Here is a 27,332-nt window from a genome sequence, read left to right on the forward strand (position 1 = left end):
AAAAAGCAAAACCATATAAAGCAACTTGATAGGTTCAGAAAAAGCATTTAACAAAATCCAAAGCCCATTCCTGATTTTTAAAAAATCTCAGCAAACTAGGAATAGAAGAGGCCTTCATTGGAGCACACGGGTGGCTCAGTCAGTTAAGCGTCCAACTTCGACTCAGGTCATGATTTCACAGTTCATGGGTTCAAGCCCCACTTTGGGCTTTGTGCTGACAGCTCAGAGCCTGCAGCCTGCTTCAGATTCTGTGTCTCCCTCTCATTCTCTGCCGCTCCCCACTTGCTGTCTCTCTCACTCAAAAATGAATAAACATTAAAAAAAATTAAAAATTATTTTAAAAAAAGAGGCCTTCATCAACTTGATAAAGGACGTCTACAAAAAAAAAAAAAAAAAACCCACAGCTAATATCATACTTAATTATTAAAGGCTGAATGCTATCCTTTTAGATCAGGAACAAAACAGTGATGTCCTTTCTCACCAGCACTATTCAACATTGTACTGGAGGTTCTAGCCAGTGCAATCAGGCAAGAAAAATAAAATTCATCTACTGGAAAGAAGTAAAATAGTCAATATTCATAGGTGTAATAATCTTCTAAAAATATGATGGAATCTATAAAAAGAAAGCTACTAGAACTAGTAAATGAATTTATCAAGGTTATGGGATACAATATCACTATACAAAAATCAACTATATAGGAGTATTTTGAACTAAGCTTTTGAATGAAAAACTGAAAATTGAATTTTAAAACTGGTATCATTACATCAAAAATAAGACCAGCTTAGTGAATAATGTGACAGATGTAAAACATTTGTACCCTGAAAACCACAAAATATTGCTGAAATTAAAGAAGACATAAGTAATGGACAGATATATTTTGTTCATGGATCAGGGGGCAAAATTATTAAGGTATCACTTCTCTACCAATATATCTATAGATTTAATACAACTGCAATCAAAATCCCATGAAGATTTTGTGTAGAAATTCACAAACTTTTGCTTCTTAAAAAGATGTTGCTACGAAAATGAAAAGACCCGTCACAAAGTAGGGGGATGGGAGGGGAGATGTTTGCAAACCATATATCTGAAAAAGAACTTGTATCAAGAATACAGAGATAACTCTCAAAACTCAACCATTAGAAATTAAACAACTCATTTTAAAAAGAGCAAAAGAATTTAGCAGAAACTTTACCAGAAAAAAAAAAAGTATGTAGATGAATAAAAAGAACAAAGATAGATGTTCAATGTCATAGATCATCAGGGAAATGCAAATTAAAATCCCAATGAGATAAGGATATAAACCAATTAGAATGGCTAAAATTAAAAAGGCTGCCATACTAAGTGCTGGGTAGGACGTGCAGAGAATGGAAATCATACACAGCTGGTGGAAACAAATTGGTACAACCACTTCAGAAAAGTTTGGCAGTTTCTTAAAAAGGTAACCATTCACCTCATCATTCAAGTCCTAGGTGTTTACCCAAGAAGAAAGGATATATATGTCTATACAAAATGCTTATATATGAATGTTTATAGCAGCTTTATGTGTAATAGTCAAAAACTAGAAATGACCCAAATGTCCATCAACAGTTGAGTAGATAAGACTTTTTTGTTAGAGCCATATAATAGAATACTACTCAGCAATAAAAGGAATGAACTATCAATACATGTAACATGAACAAATCTCAAAACAACTATGCTGAGTAAAAGAAGTTAGATCCCTCTCTGCACAAGGAGCAGGTCTCCTGCCACAGCCCCTTACTCTCTGAAAATGTACATGCATACCAAATTTGTCTTGACCCCTTCACTAGTCAGGAGCACGTCTCAGCTGGTAAGTTGACCACTTTTTGCAGCAGTGCTAAAACAACCAGAGAAACTGCCAATGAGACCCTCAGGAACTGGGCAGCCTCACTTATCCCTAGTCATAAATTCTAAATGAGTGCCATTTCAAGGGACATTGACACAGCAGCTAAATTCAGTGGGGTTGCGGCTGCCACAGCCAGATGGCTGGCTCTGGGGCTGGGATTTGGACTGTGTTTGGGAGCCTTATCACTGGTTATGTCAGGAACTTTGAAGCAACAGCTCTTCTCGTATGTCATTCTGGGCTTTGCCCTCTCAGAGGCCATGGGGCTCTTTTGCCTGATGGTAGCCTTTTTCATCCTCTTCACCATGTTAAGGAGTCCCCTCCACCACCCAGTTCTTTCTCCCATGTCTCATCTGATCTGTATATTCCTTTTCCTGTATATCACCAGGCAGGCTGGGGAAAGTGGTTGGCTCAGGGTTTGACAGAGGGAAGACAAATACCGTATTAATAACATGTTAAGAAAAAAAAAGATCAAAAAAAGAAGTACATACTATATAATTCCATTTATATCAAACTCTAGAAATACAAACCAACATATAGTGACAGAACACACATCAGTGGTTTGGGGAGAGGGGCAGGAAGGAGTGCGAAGGAACATGAGGGAATTTTGGGAGGTGATGGGTGTGTTCCTATCTCAACTGTGGTGATGGTTTTATGGGTGTATTCAAATGTCAAAACTTATCAAATTGTACACTTTAAATTTTAGTCTTCAGTTTATTATATGTCAATTATACTTCAATAAAGCTGTTTTTTTAAAAACACAAATTGCTGGGTTCCATCACCAGAGCCTCTGGCTATAAAAATATTTACCCATTTCATTAGATCAAAATCAATCATTTCAATAGTTTCCTACTGAAGTCTAAAAATCTATTCACTTAATGGCAAGTGTGACAACTCTGGAATGTAAAGTTAACTATTTTTCTAAAGTACCTCAATCATTCTACAAGTAATTTATGCTACAATGTATTCATACTGGTTAGTATGGGGAAACATGAGGAACAGGAAAAAAATGAAGGATCTATGAAGGTTAGCTTTCTACTGGCTAAACAGAAATGATATTATGATGACACAGAGAATGGGGAGGCAAAAACAAACCAACCAACCCAAAAGACAAAAAACAAAACCAGAAGAAACCAAGCCGAGTGGTGACACCAGTAAAATGGAATGAGAGCTCTGATTATTAGAAAACAATAATCTTAATTTGATTAGGCACAGCACAGCATTCAAGTAATGGGTAACAGAGAAAGCCTGGTGTTCAAAAGTGGAAGTAAACCTGCAGAACAGGATATGGCTGAATTCTCCTGCCATGCTTTAACTATTTCAAACAAACTGGGAAGTGTAATTGAAAAAAAATTTAGGAGCTCTATTTTCTTAACAAGTACTAACTTCTATTGGCACAATAATAAATACCACAATTCAGCCAAGTTGTACATGGCATATAAATATTATATCTTGGATACATGGAAAGATATTAAATTCTTAATGATAATTTAGTTACTAATACGAGTTAACATGTTTTGTTATAGATATTTATCCATAGTTAGAGACTTTTTTTGTCTTCCTAAAAACTGTTTTTAGAAGACTAATATTGGGAAGTTAGTAACTGAGTTTTTCCCCAAGTTCTGTTAAAAGGAGAAAGTTAGTAAAATTCAGTTGTATACAAACAAATGAATTAAGTTATGAGCAAATGAAAACAAAAGGACAGATTTTAATGGAATTTCTTTTAAATGAACTGAAATATTTCATAGTGTACGTTCAAGATATTACCTAGTAACTTCAAAAAAGAATAACATCCAATATATTTTATTAATAAATTAAAATCCAAAGAATAGTATCATATACTTTAAAAAAGGAGATGAAGAAATAAGTAATTTGAGATTAAAAAAGAAAAGGTTAAAAAAAAGGTACTAAATAAGGGAGAATCTAACAATAACTATGTAGATTACTAAGCTAAAATTTTTTCATCAGAACATTTCATGAAATCAATACACTACCACGAAGGATATGAAATCACTTAATTATCTGTTATTACACTGGACTGTCCACTTGCTCATAGTAAACAGAAGAAGGTTTTCATTTGAATTTTTAAAAATAAGTTAGGAAGTAAAAGACATCTCATAATGCACAAGTTTCATTTATTATGTGTTTTCTCAAGCATTCCAACCTTACTCAGAAATAACACAAGATATCCAAGTGCTTTAAAATCCAAGGCCTTTAATTCACTTTTCAGTAATGGCCATAAATGCCTTCATAAAACCTCTTTTCCACTGAAAACAGAAGGCACTAGGCATTACATAACACCCTGAAAGCAGTGATTCCTTCTGATGCTGGTGGAGATAAACATTAAACGGTAGGTTTTAGATCTTAACAATGTCTCCTCAAAAAAAAAAAAAAAAAAAAGGCAACACTGAAAATCACACAAAGAATTGTTACTAGTCAGTCTTTCTCAGGTTCCCAATCCAATTTTAAGTTATTTCTACAAATACATAATTTGAAATTAATAGATAAACCAGGTAAGTATGATAATGGTTTTCAACATGTGTTAGGTTTTAGTTAAATATGAAGATACTGTTATTGTGCTACTTGGCATCCTTTGTTACTCACTAGCTGTGCAAAATAAACTTGAAATGATACATCCTGTAGTGGTATAATTTAAAAGATCCTTGATATGACACTAAGGACTTCCAAATTCTGGTCACAAACTGTATATAAATTGTAAGATTATTAAAATACCCCTTTTTGAAAAATAATAAGATGACCATTTATACCTAAATAAGGTTTCCCAGAAAGATATGAAATACTTTAGCATATAAAAGTAGTTGCCCCTTTTCCATAAAGACAATGTTGTTTCACAAAATAACTCATATGGATCCAAGGCAAATGATTTCTTTCAAATGCCATATTCTCTCTATGACTTTGAGGTATGCTTCAAGAGACTGTATCCATGAGAAAAGGGCACATTTGGGTATAAGACCACAGTTACAAACACAAGGAGGCTTTCTGGGTCAGAAGTGCCCTTAAGAGTTGCATTAACAGAAAACAAGAGATAGCTTCTGAAGTCATTTCTATTACAAACACATAACAACTAAATTTGGTTACTTAGAGGGTAATTCAAGACACAGCTATTTACATATGTGCTATGTCATGTGTGGCTATTTTAAATAGTGGCTTCTGGAGGACACTCCTACTCAAACACAAACCAAACAACTGTACTCTACCAAACCACAATCTTCTATTTTTGGCAAGGCAGCACAGTTTAAACAAAACAAAACAAAAACAAACAAAACAACAACAACAACAACAAACTAGCTCTAACAGTGAGTTAGGCAAAATTCCCCATGTCTAACAACAGTAGGGAAAGTGTTCAGAGAAATATGAATTTGGGGGGAAAAAAGTTCCATACTAAACAAATAATGCTGAAAATTAATCTTACGATCACCCAAATGACTATAACATAAAAGGTTTATGAATGCCTTTGAAATAAGAATAGTTCAGTTTTAAAAATAGCTGATTATGAGTTTTACAATTAGAGTATCTCTGAAAAACATACAAGCTAATTAACTTAAACAGGTCCAACCAGTAAATGATAAGAGGAAATAAACCCTTCCATAATTAATGCCAGATGCTTTCTTGCCTTTGGAGAAAGTGGTAAGATTAAATCTGAAATGGTATAGAATATACTGAAATGAAACTTACATGACCACTGAAAAAAATCACCCACCAGGGCACTAACAATAAACATGACGGGAGGCAAGAAATGTATTTTTAAGCAATGATTACTCAGAAGAATGCCTTATAAAATTATGTATAATAATCAAGAAAAAGCTTCAAGAGTAGCAGCTGGGCTTTGTGAAACATGGACAACAGAAGGCACTACAAAAGCATTAATCACTTCTAACTACAGTTGGACAGTTCAGTATTTTCCTTCTTCTTAAGAAGAGAGCCAGTGTGAATGTTATTTTTATATATCCCCCTGAGTTTTAACATGATTGGGCAAAGCAGCACCAATTTAAAAAAATATCTGCAATGCCAGCACTGCAGTTTGGAATCACTTATACTGATGGCCCCACAGGTCTCTCATAAGAGCACTTTAGAACATGATTAAAAATATAGAAATGCCTCTCGGTGTTTCAATATTAAAGTGGAACCACCACAGATGTCCATTTTTAAAAATAATGCACTAAAAAGGTCTGTTTAGTCAGTATAGTCTTTCCACCCTGTAGCTAGCATTCACGGCTATTTTCCACGCTGAGACATCTCCTTTGCGCGTCGGGTTGAAATGTCAGTATGCTTCATGGTGCACAATCCTTTTCGGCTGGAAAATCCTGGCAAATATCATGTCATGCCCGTTTTGAGCAGTATGCCTTGTAGGTCCTCTGGCAACGCTAAGATAATTGCATCTATGTGTGTCCGTAACTTTTCCATAGTGTCAGGTTTCACAGGTAAATGTTCTCGATCAGCCTGCAACTACATAAGGAACATTTGGAAGCATTTAAATTATCCTCTGAGTCTGTACTAGGACATTATATTCTCTAAATGAACAGTTTTATGATCTAATGATTGGAAGATTCAAACTTATACCAGAATTTATAGAAACTGTAAAAAAGCAAAGAATATGCCATTTAAACAATATATTGCTGGCTCAATAAAAGACTTCTATGTAAATTAATAGATAATACCTATAAGTACAATGTGGTATTAAGTATAAATGACAATTTTTTTTCTTAAGTTTACTTATTTATTGAGAGAGAGAGAGAGAGAGAGAGAGAGAGAGAGAGAGAGAATCCCGAGCAGGCTCCAGGCTGTCAGCACAGAATCCGATGTGGGGCTTGATCTCAGAAATTGTGAGATCATGACCTGAGCGGAAATCAAGAGTTGGATGGATGCTTAACCAACTGAGCCACCCAGGCGTCCTGACAATGTTTTTTGTAGAGCTCAGTAGACCCCTCATAAATATTTTTTAAAATAATATGGCACCATTATGATCTGTTTGAGTGACCAAGTATTTTCACTCAGATCTACCATCAATTGACCAATCTTAAGTCCTCTCATTTAAAAAGCTACTTCGGCAACGTATCATGAACTATCACCTCAGCTGTGAGAAAAATATCGTCATGGATCTTTGCTGTTTTGGCTACGTACCAGCTTGTTTTTTAGCTTCAATACAAGGTCAACTGTTTCTACCTCTGTGTGTTTCTGGGTCCAGAGAAGTAAGTCCTAGAAGAATAAACAAATCCCAAATCAGCAAATAACCAAATGACTTCTCAAACTGCTCTATTTTAACAGGCAAGGCTACTGACAAGGAAGGATAGGAAGGAAAAGGAGAACAGAGTATATAAATCAGATACAGCATTACAGTACAAGAATAATTCTGTAGATAATATTCTAACAACATTAATTAGATCATTTTTGGCATTAGCTAGAACAACTGTCTAATACTTGGAAATAAAACAAAATGTAAAACTCGTGTCTGAGATAGCCCTTTTAGATCAATAAAGAAAAAACTGCAATTCAAAGTATAATACTAACGCCCATCCCTACTAAGTAGTGCGTATTTCAATTTATAAGGAACAAATTAAGATACTTGTAAACATGAATATATTACTGGATATAAGCTTTATATCTACAAATAAGTTCCTCCTGGGCTTCTCTGTAGTTGTCTTCATTGTATTCCTTCTCTCAACCACAGTCACTGGGAGTTCACTCCAAGACTAGCCCACCTCAAGCTAAATAAAAATTAAGCTATCCTTTATATTTTCACAAGTAGCTTAATTTAAAATAGTCTGGTAACAAATTATAGATTATAAACAGTCAAAATACAGGAAAAAATTGTTAATCATAAAAATAAAAAATTGTTAATAAAGGTGCTCAGATCTGAATCTTGATTCTATCCAGTGGCATGCTGGTAAATATTTAACCACCAGTGCTCCAGGAAAAGTCTCTGGTTTGTAGCATTTGCCAGTGTGGTGTAATACTCCCACTACAGCCAGTTTCAATCTACCAACCTGAGATCACCGAATGCAAAGCTGGGAAGAGATGTACACAGTCAGCTCCTGTGGGTCAGTGCAAGTGGACTCTAGCTCACTGCTGACTCCACCACTTAGCAGTGATATGATCTGAAGCAAGTCACTTAACTTATAATCTTTGGGGATCTCATAATGAAGATCATAACACACCCACTTCAATTAATTATTGTGTGGACTAAAAGACATTATCCATATAAAACACCTATACAGTCCTTGGCACATAGCACATGATCCAGAAAAGTTAGTTATTATTATTTACAAAGTAGTGGATATGGGTATAATCTCCCAGCTTCCAAGGATAATGTTATCTTTATTTTCAATAATTGTTAATCATCACACAAACATACTGTCTTCTAACCTCTTCACAAAGAACTTCTAAATGGAGTGCCTCCAATTTCTGGGTCATTTCCTTCCGCCGGGTCTTGAACCAACCATCAAAATTCGGAGATTTTAGAAAATGCCTATAAAAACAAATTTTAAAAATGCAAAGTTTGATTATGACTTACTTGTTCTCAATACCTTTCCTAAACTACAGCTTGGATAACTGAAACAATGGAATTTTTTTTTTAAATATAAGTTTAAAGCCAGTTTTTTGTTTTTATTTTTTTAATGCTTATTTATTTTGAGAGAGAGAGAGAGAGAGAGAGAGAGAGAGAGAAAGTGCATGCAGCAGAGAAGGGGCAGACAGCAAGGGATAGAGAGAATCCCAAGTAGGCTCTGTGCTGACAGCAGAGCTCGATCCCATGAACCATGAGATCATGACCTGAGCTTAAATCAAGAGTCAGATGCTTAACCGACTGAGCCACCTCAGGTGCTCCTTTGTTTTGTTTTTATTTTAATTTTATTTATTTATTTTTTAACATTTATTTATTTTTGAGAGACAGAGAGAGACAGAGTATGAGCAGGGGAGGGGCAGAGAGACAGGGAGACACAGAATCCGAAGCAGGCTCCAGGCTCCGAGCTGTTAGCACAGAGCCTGACGCAGGGCTCGGACTCACAAACCACGAGATCATGACCTGAGCTGAAGTCGGACACTTAACCGACTGAGCCACCCAGGCGCCCCTGTTTTGTTTTTAAATAAGGCTCTACAGATGGGTGAAAAAGAAGAAAAAAAAAATGACCAACCGGTAAAGTCCAATCCAATCGCCTTTTATTCTAGAGGTCAGCTGAGGTCCTGTTTTCTCAAGTGTTTTCATAAATTCTTCTGGAAGGAATTGTCTTAATTGGGGTGGACTCTAGAAATTAGGACATACTGATTTAAAAATCAGAAATAGATATATTCACAAAAGTTAATTACAGTTAGAGAACTCAAATAGGAATTTAACTGAATAAGTTATACCTTCCATGGAGAGATGCTTTTCTGCAAAGGCATCAAGCTTGCCACATATCTTTCCTAAAACCAATAAAAAAATTCATCAAAGTTAGGCATTCTTACCTACAGAGTCTTCAAAACCATTTAAACAGACTGACCTGAAAGAAATGGGTTTCTAAGTTTTCCATCATGTGCTCTTTCAATGGACAGCAGCAGTGCCATCACAGCCCACGACAGACATAACAAAACTTAGATTGAATTGAGAAGTCAGACTTTCAGTAAGAATTTAACTAAATCTTAGATAATCCAAGGGTCTGCATAATCATTAGCCTTAATGGGGGAGTATGTGCCAGAAAATGTACTCAACATTTTACATGCATGATCTCTTTTAATCCTTGCAAACATCCCATGTGGCAGTAATTACTGGAAAACAGGCTTTGAAAGGCTGAATAACCTGCTCATGGTCACAGAGCCTGAACCTGAATTCGGGTGTATTGACTTTAGCCCATGCCTTTAAGGACTGCAGTAAAGTTCATTTACTTAGACAGACAGATTTAAATGGAACAAAATTAATTAACACGCATAGAACAAGAAAGACTATTTCATCTCAAAATGTAATAGCAAAGATCTCCATGTTGCTCCCATATAATATTCACAGATAGATTATGTTAGTAACTACATGGAATCTCTCTCTGATGCAGTATCCAGACTAGGACCACATTATGGTACTGTCGGATACTGTGAATCATCTTTTAGTATTTTAATATGTTATTCCACTAAATTTCATAGAATACCCATATCATCTAGCCATTTATTCCATATTGAGTGCTATCAGATACCAGACTGAGGAAAAGATAATGAACAAGACAGACAAGGCCCCTGTCATCATGGAGCTACCAGTCTCATGGATATCATACCAAACTGTGCTCAAGAAAATAATATCAGAGAAAGAAGCTCCAGGTTAACTTTCTTTTAAGGTGCAAATGCAATAATCATATAACATTTCACAATTATCTCATTTAAGATTCACAACAACCCTGAAAGATATTTAGGAAAAGTGGAATTAGTCACTTTTACAGTAAAAGAAAATGAGTGTCAGTGAAAGGAAGTGACTTGCCAAAGTCACAAAGTTAATATTAGAACAGAGTCCAGGTCTCCTGCAAATCACTCTATTTTTAATCACCAAACACATGAGCAAGCCAAACAACTTAAGGTTTTTGTGAATGGGAAAAACATGCATATAGCCTTCAACAAATCATTAAACAAATATATACGTTAACTTACTAATGGAATGATGAAACTTTGTGTCAGTTCCAAAAAATAGCGACGGAGAATAACACTTTGAGCCTCAGAAGGACGTTTCTGTTGTACGCCCTTAAAAGAAAAAGCAATGAGAACATACATTCTAGTATAAAGGAATATAAGACAGTGGATAATTATAGTAGCTCGACTGATATGTAAATATGTATTTTACTTGATTAAAAAAAAAACAAAACCAGAACTTCACCTTGAAGTAATTTAACCTAAAGTTCATTGTGCAATATCCTGTGGAAAAAAATCCTTAGAGTAAAATATCACATGTTCATCCTGTACTTAAAAGTATCAGTTTACAATGAATGGTCTTTACTTCATACTTGCTGTATTAGTATTATTTACATTTCCCCCAAAAATGGTAACTATCTCCTGTTAGGTGCTAAACTACCTCATGGAAGAAGAGTACATTACTTTTTCACTGTAACTCCCAAGTTTCTAGAAAGACTGGCACTATTTGGCAACTGCAGCCCCACATTTCAAGCCCGTAACTTTTGCTTGCTTTAGTCTCCTGATTTTTATGAAGCTTTGGTTCAAAAGAAAGACCTCATTTCATATCATTATACCTAACGCACATGCTGCCTAGCTGGATATTGCATACCTGAACAAGGAAATTTAAATTAATAATATGAGCAAGTAATTACCTTCTGTAATTGTTTTATGATCTCTTCATCTCTATTTAGATATGGCTTATAAGAAGTATAAACTCCTAAGAAGTAAATGAAAGAAAATAAGGTGAACAGTAAGACCCAGGTACTCATTTAAGTATATATTTAAAAATAATTAAAAAAAAATAAAAATTAATACCAGGTTTAGAATCCAGAGTCTTTAGGTTCTTCAATTTTTTCACTTTAACCTGCTTAGGAATTTCACCTGAAGGAAACATCATAAAGATTCTTACACTATTCAAGTTTTACACATTATAAAACTGGAATTTTTAAGAATTGTCTGTTTATTACTTAGGGATCTTGTAGCTAAAGCATTCTTTAGAGTTTTATCTTATTATTTATTTATTTTTAAGAGAGTTAGGAAGCAGAGGAGAGGGGCAGAGGGAAAGAAAGAGAGAACCTTAAGCAGGCTCCAAGCTCAGCACAGAGCCCAACACAGGGCTTGATCTCATGACCCCAGAATCATGACCTGAGTCGAAATCAAGAGTCAGATGCTCACTCAACTGACTGAGCCACCCAGGCGCCCCATGAAGTATTCTTAACATCAAATAGTATTGAAGAGTTTATTCCTGGTACTTTAAAACTGGATAAAAGGAATGTGGGATTATTATAGTATTACAGAAACAATGTATGTAAATTATATAAAATGGGTATTTGATCTTTCATTAATATCTATCATTACTCAAAATTTTTCCTTTTGTCACTCAACTTATAATTTAAAATCTTTGTGCCAAATACATGAAATTGAAAATCTATGTGGCAAATATTAATAAAATACCCCTTGAAGAGTAAATGGAATTATAAGGAACTCCTAAGTTAGTATGCAGATATAGTATTCAAAAGTGTTTTTCAGACACCTCCCCAAATTGTTTTTGCACTGTAGAAACTTACACTGCCACCAGGTGGTGACAGTGTATGCCACAACCACAGGTCTGAGGCACAGATGGACAGGACTCCTGAGCAGGACTGCTGTGACAACTTGCACAGCATATGCTGTGGTTCTGGTTTTGGGGTCAAGGGAAGCTGCAATCTAAATAACCCTCTAATCAGCAGAAAAATGCCTCAAGTTAAGCACTTAGAAGCGTCAACAGCACACTAGACTTATCAGACTTTTTCTTTTCCTTTCTCTGTCCTCCTCTCTGCCTAAGAGTAAGAAGACCTAAAAACTGAAAGACAACCTAGAGATTATCTAATTCAAGGCTCTAAATTGACACAATATTTTTGTTTACATTGTTATGTACATCAAACTGCTATCTAAAGTTATCTCGGGTTGAAATTACAGGAACACAGAGCATTTTTGCTTGTAATGTTATATCATTAAAGAATTTTTAGACCACGTACTGTGGTAAAACAGGTATTCTATAAACTCTCTACTTTGAAATAATTTCAATTTTACAGAAAAGCTGCAGTATGATAAAGGTGATACTCTGGGGCGCCTGGGTGGCGCAGTCGGTTAAGCGTCCGACTTCAGCCAGGTCACGATCTCGCGCTCCGTGAGTTCGAGCCCCGCGTCGGGCTCTGGGCTGATGGCTCAGAGCCTGGAGCCTGTTTCCGATTCTGTGTCTCCCTCTCTCTCTGCCCCTCCCCCGTTCATGCTCTGTCTCTCTGTCCCAAAAATAAATAAACGTTGAAAAAAAAAAAATTTTAAAAGGTGATACTCTAATTTTATCAATTGTCCCAATAACTTTAAACAGACCCTTGTTATAGAAGTCAATATCATGGATACACAGGCTAATTTTTTTTCACTGATTCAGTAAATGTCAGTAAACCAAGATACTGGAAATAAAAAATAAAACAACTAGTTCCTGGCATCAAATATTCACAATCTAATGGCAAAGTAAGACAAACCGACATACATGACAATACGAAAGGATATACACTTAGATGAAATTATGAACAAGATACGATGGAAACACAAAAGAGTGTTTTGGCCAAACAGGAGCGAAAAAATTATCGAGGTTTCCTAAAGGAAGTGATATGTAAGCAGTCTTATAAGAGAAATAAAAAGTTATCCAAGGGAAAAAGACCTTTTTAGGTAGAGTTAAGTCCAGAAGCATAAAGAGCATGTTGCCTAAAGAGTTATACATATGGTAAGGATAGTAATAGCCACCATTTACTCAATCTTATCTGTGCCAGTCCTGGGCTCTGAATACTGTACGAATGATCGCATTTAACCTTCACAAAGAAGTATATTTTACCATGCCCATTTCACAGATGAAAAAACTAAGGCATGGATAAAACAAACTTGGTAGGCCACCAACACTGGCTCTTTATTGCCATTATCCACCCTCATTGGTCAATGTCCCATTTAGACAGGTTGTTAGCTCTAGAGGAACAACTTGTCCAAGGACACACAGATAACATGCTTGAACCAGGATATGAAATAAAGCAGTCTAACCCCCTGAGCCATCACTCTTATCCACTACACTACAAAGGTAGGAATGGAGAGTATGCTAAGAAGGGCAAGAGATAAAGCTAGAGAGGTATTCAAAGGTCAGATCAAGAGGAACTATAAAGATGTCTGACATCTAAGGTGACTGAGAGATTGAAAGCATGGGCACGGGGGATGGTGGTTAGGGACAATGAGCTAACAGGATCAAATCTGCACTTAACATACTCCCTGACACCAGGTGGTGATAATGTAAGCCACACTGCAGATCTGAGCCACAGATGGACAGAACTCCTGAGTAGGGCTGCTGTGTTGCACAAAGGAGTTTGAGGTGGAAGAGAAAAGCCTATAGGATAAAATAGAAGCATTGTGGAGTACTGCTCCTGGGTAGAAACAGAACCTGAAGCAAGACACGTGCAGCAAGGAAAGAGAAGAGAGGGAGCTACTGGAGCTCCGTGGAGGAGGTAAAACAAGAGGCTATGGGGACAGCCTGAGAGAACAGCACTGTCCAGAAATGCCCAGGTTTCCAGAATATTTTTGATTCATTAGCCCATAGTTTTTACTTTGTCAACATATTTTATCTATTCCCATGTACTAATTCTTATGAGAATGTCTCTCATCTTGAATCTTGTGGTTGTGCTTTCCAGAGTTCAGAGTAGCTTCTCATCACAAGATCTGTAAAACTTTTTTCCCCTTAATAAGTGCAGAATACTATTTAACTATACAGATAACTACTTTCAAGTCATTTATCTGCCTCTGACCCCAAGAATCCAAAGAATAGCATGTATAAAACCACAATGGTTTGACTAAGTCTAAGTATTTCTGTACTTATTTTCTGTTTCTTTCTGCTCTAATTCACAAAGTACTTGCAATTCCTCTATCCACCAACACTATTTATTAACATATTATTTCCTGAAACTCACTGTGCAAAAAGAACTGAGTATAAGAGGGGGAGAAAAGTTCAGCAGCAGGTTTTGTACATTCTTTATATTCAGTACGTTCTGGCTAATAATGAAGATAGGTAGCATCCTTATCCATTTTTTTAAAAAGGTAAAAGACAAAAATAAACCCATGCAGCAATCTTCACTCACACGATTCCCCTCTGATTCACTGGACCTCATCAGGTGTAAGATGCATACTGATCTCTAACCCTAGCCACCATAATTCTTACACTGTAGTGTGTAATAGATGAAAAGAACATTCATCATGAAGATACATTGCCTTTACAAAAAAAAAAAAAAAATTTAATGGATATTTGTCAGATGGCTTTGGGAAAAAAAAGTGTTTGAAAATAAATTAAAATCCTATAATTACAGACATTTATTTATTTTTAAAGTTTTTTTTATTTTTGACAGAGAGAGAGAGAGAGAGAGAGACAGAGCATGAGTTGGGGAGGGGCAGAGAGAGACACAGAACCCAAAGCAGGTTCCAGGCTCTGAGCTGTCAGCACAGAGCCTGACGCGGGGCTCAGACTCACAGACCGCGAGATCATGACCTGAGCCGAAGTCGGACGCTCAACTGACTGAGCCACCCAGGCGCCCCACAGATATTTATTTTAATTAAAAATACCTATTCAGTATCTGTTATGTACAATGCACATTAGAGAGGGGTTTAACATTATTAAATTAATAGTCATCAATGCTGCACCTCTGTATATTGGCATGAGAATCTTTAGGCCAAATATTTTACTGTTAGTGAAATCACCACACCTAATGTCTGCTTAGAAATCATCAGTTTATAACCTGATCCAATATACACTAATAGAATTACTTTCTCTTTGAGGAATATTTGTTAAGTACCACCACCTTAACATTATGTTTCTCTATTTGACAGGATTTAGGTGAACTAAAACTAGATATAAACCAGAAGAAATAATCCTTTTGCATCAGGAGGAATGATCCCTCTATAGGGTTAAAACTAAATGTATGTTTCTGGTAAAGCTGTTTCAGTTTTCCTGTGCCTTCCCTGCAAAATAAAAGTTTTTCTGCAGTTTTACTGACCCTTTCAGATAGTGTGTTTCATAACTTGTGCAGCATATGCAGTGGTCCTGGTCTTCATATCAATGAGCAGAAAAATGCCCCAATATATATACCCAACACTCATAAATTAAAAGATAAATGGATTTTCATGAATATGATACCAAAAGCAAGGGCAATAAAAGAACATACAGATAAACTGGACTCCATCAAAATTTAAAACTTTTGTGCATCAAAGGACACTTTAAATGAAAGAATGACAAGGCAAATCACAGAAAGGAGAAAACATCTAAAAAGCATTTATCTGATAACGGATTGGTATCCAGAATATATAAAGAACTACAACTCAACAACAACACAGCAACCTGATTAAAAATCAGGCTAAGAACTTGAAAAGATAATTCTCCAAGGAAGATATATGGTTAGCCGGTAAACGCATGAAAAGGTGCTCAACATTACTAATCACTAGGGAAATGCAAATCAGAACCACAATAAGATACCACCTCACTCCCATTAGGATGGCTACCATCAAAAAATAACAAGTGTTGGCAAGGATGTGGAGAAATTGACACCTTTGCGCATTATTGGTGAGAATGGAAAGTAAAAAAAAAAAAAAAAAAATGGCAGTTTCTCAAAAAAATTAAACACACATGGCTACATGGTCCAACAAACCCACTTTGTGTTTATACTCAAAAGAAGTTAAAAGTAGAGACTCAAAGAGATATTTGTACATCTATGTTCATAGAAGTATTGTTTGCAATAACTCAAAAGTAGAAGTAACCTAAGTGTCCACTGACAGATAAGTGGATAAACAAAATGTGGTATATATATATACAATGGGATATTCTTTGGTCTCAAAGAAGTAAATTCTGACACATGCTACAACATGAATGAACCTTGAAGACATTTTGCTAAGTGAAATAAGCCAGTCACAAAAGGACAAGTAAAGTAAAATTCCACTTACATGAAATACCTGAGTAGTCAAATTCTTATCGACAGAAAGTTACTAAAGGCTGGGGCATGGTGGCAGAGAGAGAAGTGGATGGCAAATTATTGTTTAATGGGTATAGAGTTTCAACTTTACAAGATAAAAAGGGCATTTGAGTATATGGTGGTGACTATAGTTCAACAATGCGAATGTACTTAATGCCACTAGACTATATACTTAAAAAATGGTTAAGATGGTAAATTTCATGTTATATTCATTTTACTTTTAAAAAAAGGAATGCAGGAGCGCCTGGGTGGCGCAGTCGGTTAAGCGTCCGACTTCAGCCAGGTCACGATCTCGCGCTCCGTGAGTTCGAGCCCCGCGTCGGGCTCTGGGCTGATGGCTCAGAGCCTGGAGCCTGTTTCTGATTCTGTGTCTCCCTCTCTCTCTGCCCCTCCCCCGTTCATGCTCTGTCTCTCTCTGTCCCAAAAATAAATAAACGTTGAAAAAAAAAATTAAAAAAATAAAAATAAAAAAAGGAATGCAATTCTTATGCACACTACAACATAAATGAACCCTGAAACAGTGAAATAGGTCAGACACCAAAGGGCAAAAGTCAACTTCACAGAAACAGTAATTAGAATAGAAGTTACCAGGGGTTGGGGGGATGCATTAATTGCAGTTATTGTTTAATAGATTTTGTATTTGGGTGAACTAAATCCAAATCCTTCTGTTTGAGATTATGAAGAAGTTCTGGAAATGGACAGTGGCAATGGCTGCACAGTATGAATACACTTAATGCCACTATATTATTTTTAAATGAATTACATACTTAAAAATAGTTACGATGGTAAATTTTATGTTATGTTTATTTTACCCACAAAAACAACTTTTAGGGTAAGTGGGGGAAAGTATCATAAACACTCTAAACGTAATGAAATTTTGCACTTCTGTTAAGACTTGTGCTCCTATACTGGGGCGCCTGGGTGGCTCAGTTAAGCGTTTGACTTTGGTTCAGGTCATGATCTTGTGGTCTGTGGGTTTGAGCCCCGTGTCGGGGCTCAAATAAATAAACATTAAAAAAATAAAAATAAAAATAAAAATAAAAATAAAAAAACAGAAAAGACTTGTGCTCATATAAGACCTGTGAGTCCCAGAAACAGTCAGACATTAAAGTCTTGACCCAAATCATTGAACTACCTCTGGTTTCTTTGTCCACAACATATTTTCTCTACTAATTGAACAAGGACCAAACTGAGGACACTGACAACCTCTAGCATTCACTCCTCACTGACCACTAAGGATCTATAAAGCATAATGTTTCCACACACTGCCATCACTTTCTACAGAAAAAATGATACCTGATGAAGTGGTCCAAATAAGCTCATGATAGAAATAATGAGAAAGAATACATCAGCTCTTCTCTAAAGTAGGCTGCTTAAAATAAAGTCTAATATTCCATACCTGCCCTCATCCCCACTTTGAAAAATAAATCCAAGAATTGTCCCCTCCCCTACCTTGGTCCTAGGTCTTACTTTTATTTTTATTTGTTTTAGTTTTTTTAGAAGTTGATATGTTTTTTAAATTTTTTTTTAAATGTTTACTTATTTTTGACAGAAACAGAGCATGAGCAGGGGAGGGGCAGAGACAGAGAGGGAGACACAGAATCTGAAGCAGGGTCCAGGCTCTGAGCTGTCAGCATAGAGCCCGATGTGGGGCTTGAACTCACGAACTGTGAGATCATGAACTGATCCAAAGTCGGATACTTAACCAACTGAGCCACCCAGGTGCCCAATTTTTTTTAATGTTTATTTAGTTTTGAGAGAGAGAGAAGGGGGGGGGTGGCACATAGAGAGAGGGAGACAGAATCAGAAGCAGGTTCCAGGCTCTTGGCTGAGGGCACAGAGCCCAATGTGGGGCTTTAACTCACAATCTGCGAGATCCTGACCTGAGCTGACGTGGGATGCTTAACCAACTGAGCCACCCAGGCACCCTGGTCCTAGGTCTTGCTTTTAAATGGTTAACTTGAGGGGCGCCAGGGTGACTCAGTCAGTTAAAACATCTGACTTCGGCTCATGTCATGATCTCACGGTTTGTGAGTTTGAGCCTTGCATCAGGCTCTCTGCTCTCAGCACAGAGCCTGCTTTGGATCTTCGTCTCCCTCCCTTTCTCTCTGCCCCTCCCTTACTCGCTCTCTCTGTCTCAAAAACAAACATTAAAAAAAAATTTTTTAATTAAAAAAAATGGTGACTTCACTTGCCTGAAGAGGATTCTCAGAGTAGCAAGAATATTAGCTGGCAAGATATCACAAGAAAAGAAAACTACAGACTGCTATCCCTCATGACTATAGATGTAAAAATCCTCAACAAAAATGTAAACAAATCAAATCTACCAACAGAAAAAAGGACTATATACCATAACCAAATGGGCTTTGTCCAAGGAATGTTAAGGTTGGTTTAACATCGAAAATGCAATTAATACGCCATATTAATAACGAACAAAAACCACATGACAATCTCCATAGATACAGGAAAAGCATTTAACAAAGTTTAACACCAATTCATGATAACCATTCTCAACAAACTAGGAATTGAAAGGCACTTGTCAATCTAATGAATGACATCTATGAAAAACTACATCTAACATCATAATTAGACCTGTATGTTGAAAACTACAAAACCTTGCTGTGAGAAAAATTAAAGAAGACCTAAACAATGGAGAGATGTCCCAAGTCCTGGATTGGAAGACACACAAAAAAGCCCAAACTAACTGCAAATTAACATAATCCCTATCAAAATCCCAGCTAGCTGTCCGCAGAAACTGACAAAGTGATCCCAAAATTATACAGAAATGCAAAAGACCAAAGAATAGCCAAAACAACTTTGGATAAGAAGAACAAAATTAGAGGGGCACCTGGGTGGTTACGTTGGTTAAGCATCCAACTCTCTCTCTCAAAATAAATAAATAAATAAACTTTAAACAAACAAAAAAAGACTTATACTTCCTGATATCAAAACCTGCTATAAAACTACAGTAGGGGCAACTGGGTGCTCAGTTGGTTAAACATCCAACTCTTGATTTCAGCTCAGGTCATGACCTTATGGTTCGTGGGATAGAGCCCTGCATTGGGCCTCTGACAGCACAGAGCCTGCTTGGGATTCTCTCTTTCCTTCTCTCTCCTTCTCTCTCTGCCCGACTTGTGCACACTTCCATATGCTTGCTCTCAAAATAAATAAACATAAAAAAAAAAAACCTACAGTAATCAAGACACTGTATTAGTGTTGATTTTCCACAAAGGTACCAAGGCAATTCAATAGAAAAAAGACAGTCTTTAATAAATAGTGCTAGAGCAAATGAGTTGTCAACATGCACAAAAGATTATTTTGGACTCTTAACCCATATCATACACAAAGAATAACTAAAGTGGTTCATAGACTTAAATGTAGGTGGTAACATAATAAAACTTTTAGAAAAAAAACATAGAAAATCTTTGTGACCTTGGGTTGGGCAATGAGTTCTTAGACACAACATCAAAAGGTCAATCCAGAAAAGAAAAAAACTGATAGGCTAGACTTCACCAAAATTAACACGTTTGTGGTTATCAGAGGTTAGGAGTAGGAGAAATGGATGAAAGTGGTCAAAAGGTAGAAACTTCTACTTATAAGATAAATTAAGTATTGGGGATTCAGTGCATAACATGATGACTCTCATTAACACTATTGTATAGTATATTTGAAAATTGTTAAGAGGGTAAATCCCAAGAGTTCTCATTACAAAAAAACAACATTGTTTTCCTTTTTTTTCTGGTATCTGTATGAAGTGATAGATATTAACTAAACTTATTGTGGTAATCATTTGACAATATATGTAAGTCAAGTCATTATGCTGTATACCCTAAACTTACACAGTGCTGTTTGTCAATTATATCTCAATAAAACTTGTGGGGAAAAACACTTTCACACTTCAAAGATACCATTAAGAAAACAAAAAAAAGAAGCCAAATACTGTGATAAAATATCTGTAAATCATATATCTAAAAACAGACTTGTGTCCAAATTACATAAAGATCTCTACAACTAAATAAGATAAGTAACCTAATGAAAAATTGGCAAAAGATTTAAATCAACATTTCAGGGGCGCCTGGGTGGCTCAGTCGGTTAAGCATCCGACTTTGGCTCAGGTCATGATCTCGCGGTTCGTGAGTTCAAGCCCCGTGTTGGGCTCTGTGCTGATGGCTCAGAGCCTGGAGCCTGTTTCGGATTCTGTGTCTCCCTCTCTCTCTGACCCTCCCCCGTTCATGCTCTGTCTCTCTCTGTCTCAAAAAAAATAAATAAATAAAGGTTAAAAAAAATTTTTTTTTAAATCAACATTTCATCCAAGAAGATATATGAACGACTAATAAGTAGATGAAAAGATGCTCAGCGCGACTGGGTGGCTTAGTCAGTTAAGCATCTGACTCTTGATCTTGGGCCAGGTCGTGATCTCATAGTTCATGAGATTGAACCTCATGTGGGGCCCTGTGCTAGTGATGTGGAGCCTGCTTGGAATTTACTCTCCCTCTCTCTCTCTCCCTACCCCACTCGTGCTGTCTCTTTCTCAAAATAAATAAACTTAAAAAAAAATTAAAAAAAATAAAAAGATGCTCAACATCAATTATTCACGAGGGCAAAGCAAATGAAAACCACCATTTTCAAACCCACTAAATGGTTATATTAAAAAAAGACAGTATCAACTCCTGGGAGGGATATGAAGAAATAGGAACCCTCATACACTGTTGGTGAGAATGTAAAATAAGGGGCACCTGGCTGGCTTAGAAGAGTCTGTGACTCTTGATCTTGGGGTTGTGGGTTCAAGGCCACGCTGTGGGTAGAGAGTACTGTGCTAAGCGAAATAAGTCAGTCAGAGAAAGACAAATACCATATGATTTCATTCATATGTGGACTTTAAGAAACAAAACAAATGAGCACAGGGAAAAAAGAGAGAGAGGCAAACCAACAAACGGACTCTTAACTATAGAGAACATACCGATGGTACGCGAGGGGAGGTGGGTTGGGGAATGAGTGAAATAGGTGGTGGGGATTAAAGAGTACACTTGTGATGAGCACCAGGTGTTGGTGTTGAATCATGATATTGTACACCCAAAACTAATAGTACACTGAACATTAACTGGAACTTAAAAACAAATAAATAAACTTAAAAAAAATTTTCTTAATGTAAAATGGTGGGCCACTTTGGAAAACACTTTGGCAGTGTCTTAAAAAGTTAAACAGGCATTATCAATTCACGCTACTTTACCAATGATTTTATGCAAAAGTTCCTCTACTTAAAGCCCCAACAAAGAGACTTTTTCATTGGAAAAAGACAAGAAACAGTAGTCAACAATATTACAGTTAATCAAATAGTCTAGATTAATAGGACAAAACCATGAAAATAAATATCAATATTAAATTAAGATTTTAAAAAACTCTGTATCTTCTCAAAGTTAAGACTCCGGTGACTGCTGTGTTCTAAATTATCATTAAATCAGAGAGGACACCAGTGAAATGGCAGGTGACTATGACATTTACAGAGTGCCATGAGTCAGGAACTGTTTAATCTCTCAGCAAACAAAGAATTTGAGGCTTAAATAGTCTGTTCTGCCTAAGAACACTAAGATCTGACTGCCAAGGTAAAGCTATTTACTCTTTCCTCTATTTCTTAAGGCTTCTAAGGATTTCAGTATAAGACTAATATTTGTAAATAGTATGATTTGAACTGTTATTGCTTGAGTCTAACATATCTATTTAGATTTAGGTATATCCCCAAAGGCACAGTTCATAAAATAATATTATTAAACAATAGTTCAAATATACCTGTGTAGGGGCACCTGGTGGCTCAGTGGGTTAAGAGGCTGACTCTTGATCTCTGCTCAGGTCATGATCTCACAGTTAGTGGGATCAGAGCCCTGCGTCGGGCTCCATGCTGACAGTGCAGAGCCTGCTTGAGATTCTCTCTCTCTCCTTTCTCTCTCTGGCCCTCTGTTCTCTCTTGCTCTCTCTCTCTCAAAATAAATACATAAACTTAAAAAATTAAAAAAAAAACACACACCTGTGTATACCAAAAGAAGTCTTTAAAAGTAACACATCATAACATTATTTAAAAATATTTTCAGGCTTTCTCTCTAAGGTCGGGAACAAGACAGGGGATATCCACTCTTGCCACTGTTATTCAACATATTATTGGAAGTCTTAGCTTCAGCAATTAGACAACACAAAGAAATAAAAGGCATCCAAATCAGCCAGGAGGAGGTCAAACTTTCACTCTTTGGATGATATGATACTCTATATGGAAAACCCAAAAGATTCCACCAAAAAATGCTAGAACTGATCCATGAATTCAGCAAAGTCACAGGATATAAAATCAATGCACAGAAATCAGTTGCATTCCTATACACTAATAATGAAGCGACAGAAAGAGAAATCAAGGAATTGATCCCCTTTACAATTGCATCCAAAACCATAAAATATCTAGGAATAAATCTAACCAAAGAGGTGAAAAATCTATACACTGAAAACTTATGAAAGCTTATGAAAGCTTATAGAAAGCTTATGAAAGAAATTGAAGAGGACACAAAAAAAAAAAAGGAAAAATATTCCATACTCCTGGATAGGAAGAACAAATGTTAAAATGTCAATACTACCCAAAGCAATCTACATATTCAATGTAATACCTATTAAGATAACACCAGCATTCTTCACAGAGCTAGAACAAACAATCCTAAAATTTGTATGGAACCAGAAAAGACCTCGAACAGCCAAAGCAATCTTGAAAAAGAAAACCAAAGCTGGAGGATCACAATCCTGGACTTCAGGATATATTACAAAGATTTAATCATCAAGACAGTATGGTACTGGCACAAAAACAGACACTCAGATCAATGGAACAGAACAGAGAACCCAGAAATGGACCCACAAAGGTATGGCCAACTAATCTTTGACAAACCAGGAAGAATATCCAATGGAATAAAGACAGTCTCTTCAGCAAATGGTGCTGGGAAAACAGGACAGCGACATGCAGAAAAAAGTGAACCTGGACCACTTTCTTACACCATACACAAAAATAAGCTCAAAGTGGATGAAAGACCTCAATGTAAGACACGAAGCCATCAAAATCCTCAAGGAGAAAGCAGGCAAAAACCTCTTTGACCTCGGCCGCAGCAACTTCTTACTCAACACATCTCCGGAGGCAAGAGAAACAAAAGCAAAAATGAACTACTGGGACCTCATCAAAATAAAAAGCTTCTGCACAGCGAAGGAAACAATCAGCAAAACTAAGAGGCAACCAACGGAATGGGAGAAGATATTTGCAAACGACATATCAGATAAAGGGTTAGTACCCAAAATCTATAAAGAACTTATCAAACTCAACACGCAAATAACAAATAATCCAGTGAAGAAATGGGCAAAAGACATGAATTGACACTTCTCCAAGGAAGACATTCAGATGGCCAACCGACACATGAAAAAATGCTCAGCATCACTCATCATCAGGGAAATACAAATCAAAACCACAATGAGATAACACCTCACACCTGTCAGAATGGCTAACATTAACAACTCAGGCAACAACAGATGTTGGTGAGGATGTGAAGAAAGAGGATCTCTTTGGCACTGCTGGTAAGAATGCAAACTGGTACAGCCACTCTGGAAAACAGTAAGGAGTTCCCTCAAAAAATTAAAAATAGAACTACCCTATGACCCAGCAACTGCACTACTAGGTATTTATCCAAGGGATACAGGTATACTGTTTTGAAGGGGCACATGTACTCCAATGTTTATAGCAGTGCAGTCAACAATAGCCAAAGTATGGAAAGAGCCCACATGTCCATCGATGGAAGAATGGATAAATAAGATGTGGTATATATACACAATGGAGTATTACTTGGCAATCAAAAAGAATGAAATCTTGCCATTCACAGCTATGTGGATGGAACTAGACGGTATTATGCCAAGTGAAATTAGTCAGAGAAAGACATCATATGACTTCACTCATCTGAGGACTTTAAGAGACAAAACAGATGAACATAAGGGAAGGGAAGCAAAAATAATTAAAAACAGGGAGAGGGACAAAACATAAGAGACTCTTAAATATAGAGAACAGAGGGTTATTGGAGGGGTTGTGGGAGGAGGATGGGCTAAATGGGCAAGGGGCATTAAGGAATCTACTCCTGAAATCATTGTTGCACCATGTGCTAACTAACTTGGATGTAAATTATAATAAATAAATAAATTACAGAAAGTAAAAAAAATAAATAAACCTTAAAAAAAAAAGAGAGACCCAGCTCTCTACTATCAACTCAACATTGGCAATGTAGGTCCAGCTTACACCCTTCCAATAAATTAACACTGTTCCTTTAAAAAATAATAATAATAAAATAAATACAGTTACTAAATTGTTACCATTAGCAAAATACTATATATCTTTTCCTCAAGGAAGGCACCTTTGACCACTTCCTTAATTAGTACCAGTGCCACAGAAATTGTATAATACTGGTTTTGAAACCTAGCAGAGAATTTTGTGCCAAGTTGAATAATTCAAGCTTCTACAAGGTTTTATTCCAACAGTATTGGAAATCCCCGTTTAATTGGGTTTACATGTATACAAAAAGTAGCTCAAATTTTTAAGGTTTCATTTTGTTATAATTCATTCCACGTTTATAACACTAGAAGTACATTTGTTAATAGGAGAACATGATGGGTTACATAATTTTAGTGGGAAGTTACTATGCTCTTCTCTTAAGGCCTTTATGCAGTCTGCCTCCAAAAAGGTTACCATAAACATAATTAAAAAGTAATCAAGAGCTTATAAACAAAGGGGAAAAATTATCCTGCTTAGCCACATTACATAGTAAAAACAGAACACTGAGTTTATACTTTACCTGCAGGTTTAAGGTCTCCTATTCGAATAATGTGTGGCCAATGCTGGAGTGTTTTTGCAAAAAAAGGGTTGGTTACTCCTAATATGACTGAGGGCCTACATAAAAACAAAACAGAAACAAAGTGAGAAAAAGACAAATGCTCCATCAGTGAAGAATATTTATAATTTCTTTAGATTGAACAACAGATTATCTTTTCCTTCACTCCATGCATTACATAACAACTAGATGCCAGGCACCATGTTTAGCCCTAGACAAGTAAAGATGGAAAGACATGGTCTTCCTAAAAGCATACAGGAAGAAACGTATGCATACCCCATCACAATGCCACAGATTAGAAAATGGTGATGGGGGTATCAAACATACAATAATTACAAAGGAGAAACTGTATCTATCAAGAGGATTAAAAGACAGCTTCACTAAAGAGATGACATTTGCACAAAGATATGAAAGATGCACAGAAGTTCTTTCCCAAATGGATAAGGGAGGTAAAGGTGATGCAGGAGAATAACTAATATGTGCAAAGCAATGAAATGAGATGGTGGGGTGCCTGAAGAACTACAAATAGCTCAGTATTTCTACAGCACAAAGCAAGAATGATGAGTGAGTTAGAAATGAAGGTAGATGGCTGGATGCTGGCCAGATTATTAAGTACCAAGTTAATATGCTAAGAAGTTTAGAAATCTTGTAGGCAAACAAAAGCTAATAGAGAACCAAGCGGAAGGATGCCACATGAATGAAAATGTAGGAAGATCACTCTAGGAAATCTGGAAGGTGTCCTACAAAGACGGTAAGAGATTTAGGAAAAGCAACAGCAGACATGACAAAGACTGGAGACAGTTAGGCTGAGAATAGACTTTTGGAAGAAGATAACAAATGTTATTATGAGAGATATTTTATGGTGTTAAATTGACAGAATTTGGCAAAATTTGATGTGGGACATATAAAGAAGGAGAAATTTATGACAATTTTACCATTCATGAAAATAGGAAGGAGCATGGGTTTAGGGAAGAAAACAAGAAGACAGAAAGAATTCAGTTTGTACATGTTTAGTTTCAGTTGCCATTAATATACCTAGGTGGTAAAGTGATAAAAAACAACAACAAAACCCTGGACATATAGGTCTGCACCTTGCAAAGATCTGGGCTAGGCATATAAATTTCAGTCATTGGTATACAGGTGTTAACAGAGTCTGTGGGTAGAGATAAGATAGCTCAGAAAGAATCATCAGTGTGAAATCAGATCCCAGAACACAGTGCTGGAGAACACCAACACTTAAGGTGCTGGCAGAGACAGAGACATCTGCACAGGGGACTGAGATGCACCACCAGGCAGACAGGTGAGAGTGGTGTCAAAGATTAAAATGCTTTCAAGTTCAACAGCTTAAATGTTATTAAGAAAGGGAAGGCAGGGAAAATAGGACAATAATGTGCGCACAGGGCTGGGCAGTGAGAGGGTCTTGATGACTCTGACTTTAGTGGAAGTGGAGAAATCAACCTGTGGGTGCCTGGGTGGTTCAGTCAGTTAAGTGTCTGACTCCTTGTATTGGCTCAAGTCATAATCTCACAGTTGTGAGATCGAGCCCCACATTTGGCTCCACACTGACAGCACAGAGCCTGCTTGGGATTCTTTCTCTCTCCCTCTCTCTCTGTCCCTCTCCCACTCACACAAGCATGTACACTCTCTCTCAAAGTAAATACATAAACTTGAAAAATAAAAAAGAAATCAACCTGCAATGGACTGAGAAGCAACCAGAAAGCCAAGAAGTAGAGACAGTACGTGGAGATTTCTTGTTGTTGTTGTTATTCTAGAAATTTCACTATGAAAAGAAGGTAAGCAATAGAGCAGGAGCTAAGGGGGAAAGGGTAAGATAATTTTTTCCCTTTAATATATTGGGAAGAATTTTGATGTTTCCATGCCAATTCAACAAAGAAGAAGGAAAAGGA

General features: G+C 36.5%; 1 protein-coding gene and 1 pseudogene across 3 annotated transcripts in view; one reads left to right on the forward strand and one right to left on the reverse strand.

The window, feature by feature from the left end:
• The first annotated feature begins 1,745 nt into the window (after positions 1-1,745).
• LOC123381426 lies at positions 1,746-2,284 on the forward strand (annotated as a pseudogene).
• A 1,696-nt stretch (positions 2,285-3,980) lies between these two features.
• Positions 3,981-27,332, reverse strand: part of DENND6A (DENN domain containing 6A) — a 66,794-nt gene continuing 43,442 nt past the window's right edge. For all 3 annotated transcript variants that reach the window (XM_011279762.4, XM_006928909.5, XM_019823348.3), the window contains 9 exons: positions 25,390-25,484; positions 11,319-11,384; positions 11,156-11,220; positions 10,485-10,574; positions 9,228-9,281; positions 9,014-9,123; positions 8,247-8,349; positions 7,005-7,079; positions 3,981-6,329 (listed from right to left, as the gene is read on the reverse strand). In XM_011279762.4, the coding sequence (XP_011278064.1) occupies positions 6,198-6,329; positions 7,005-7,079; positions 8,247-8,349; positions 9,014-9,123; positions 9,228-9,281; positions 10,485-10,574; positions 11,156-11,220; positions 11,319-11,384; positions 25,390-25,484 (790 nt within the window). In that variant the 3' untranslated portion in view covers positions 3,981-6,197. The remainder of the gene's footprint in view (positions 6,330-7,004; positions 7,080-8,246; positions 8,350-9,013; positions 9,124-9,227; positions 9,282-10,484; positions 10,575-11,155; positions 11,221-11,318; positions 11,385-25,389; positions 25,485-27,332) is intronic.

This window comes from Felis catus, chromosome A2 (genome assembly GCF_018350175.1).
Source record: "Felis catus isolate Fca126 chromosome A2, F.catus_Fca126_mat1.0, whole genome shotgun sequence".
Lineage (NCBI taxonomy): Eukaryota > Metazoa > Chordata > Mammalia > Carnivora > Felidae > Felis > Felis catus.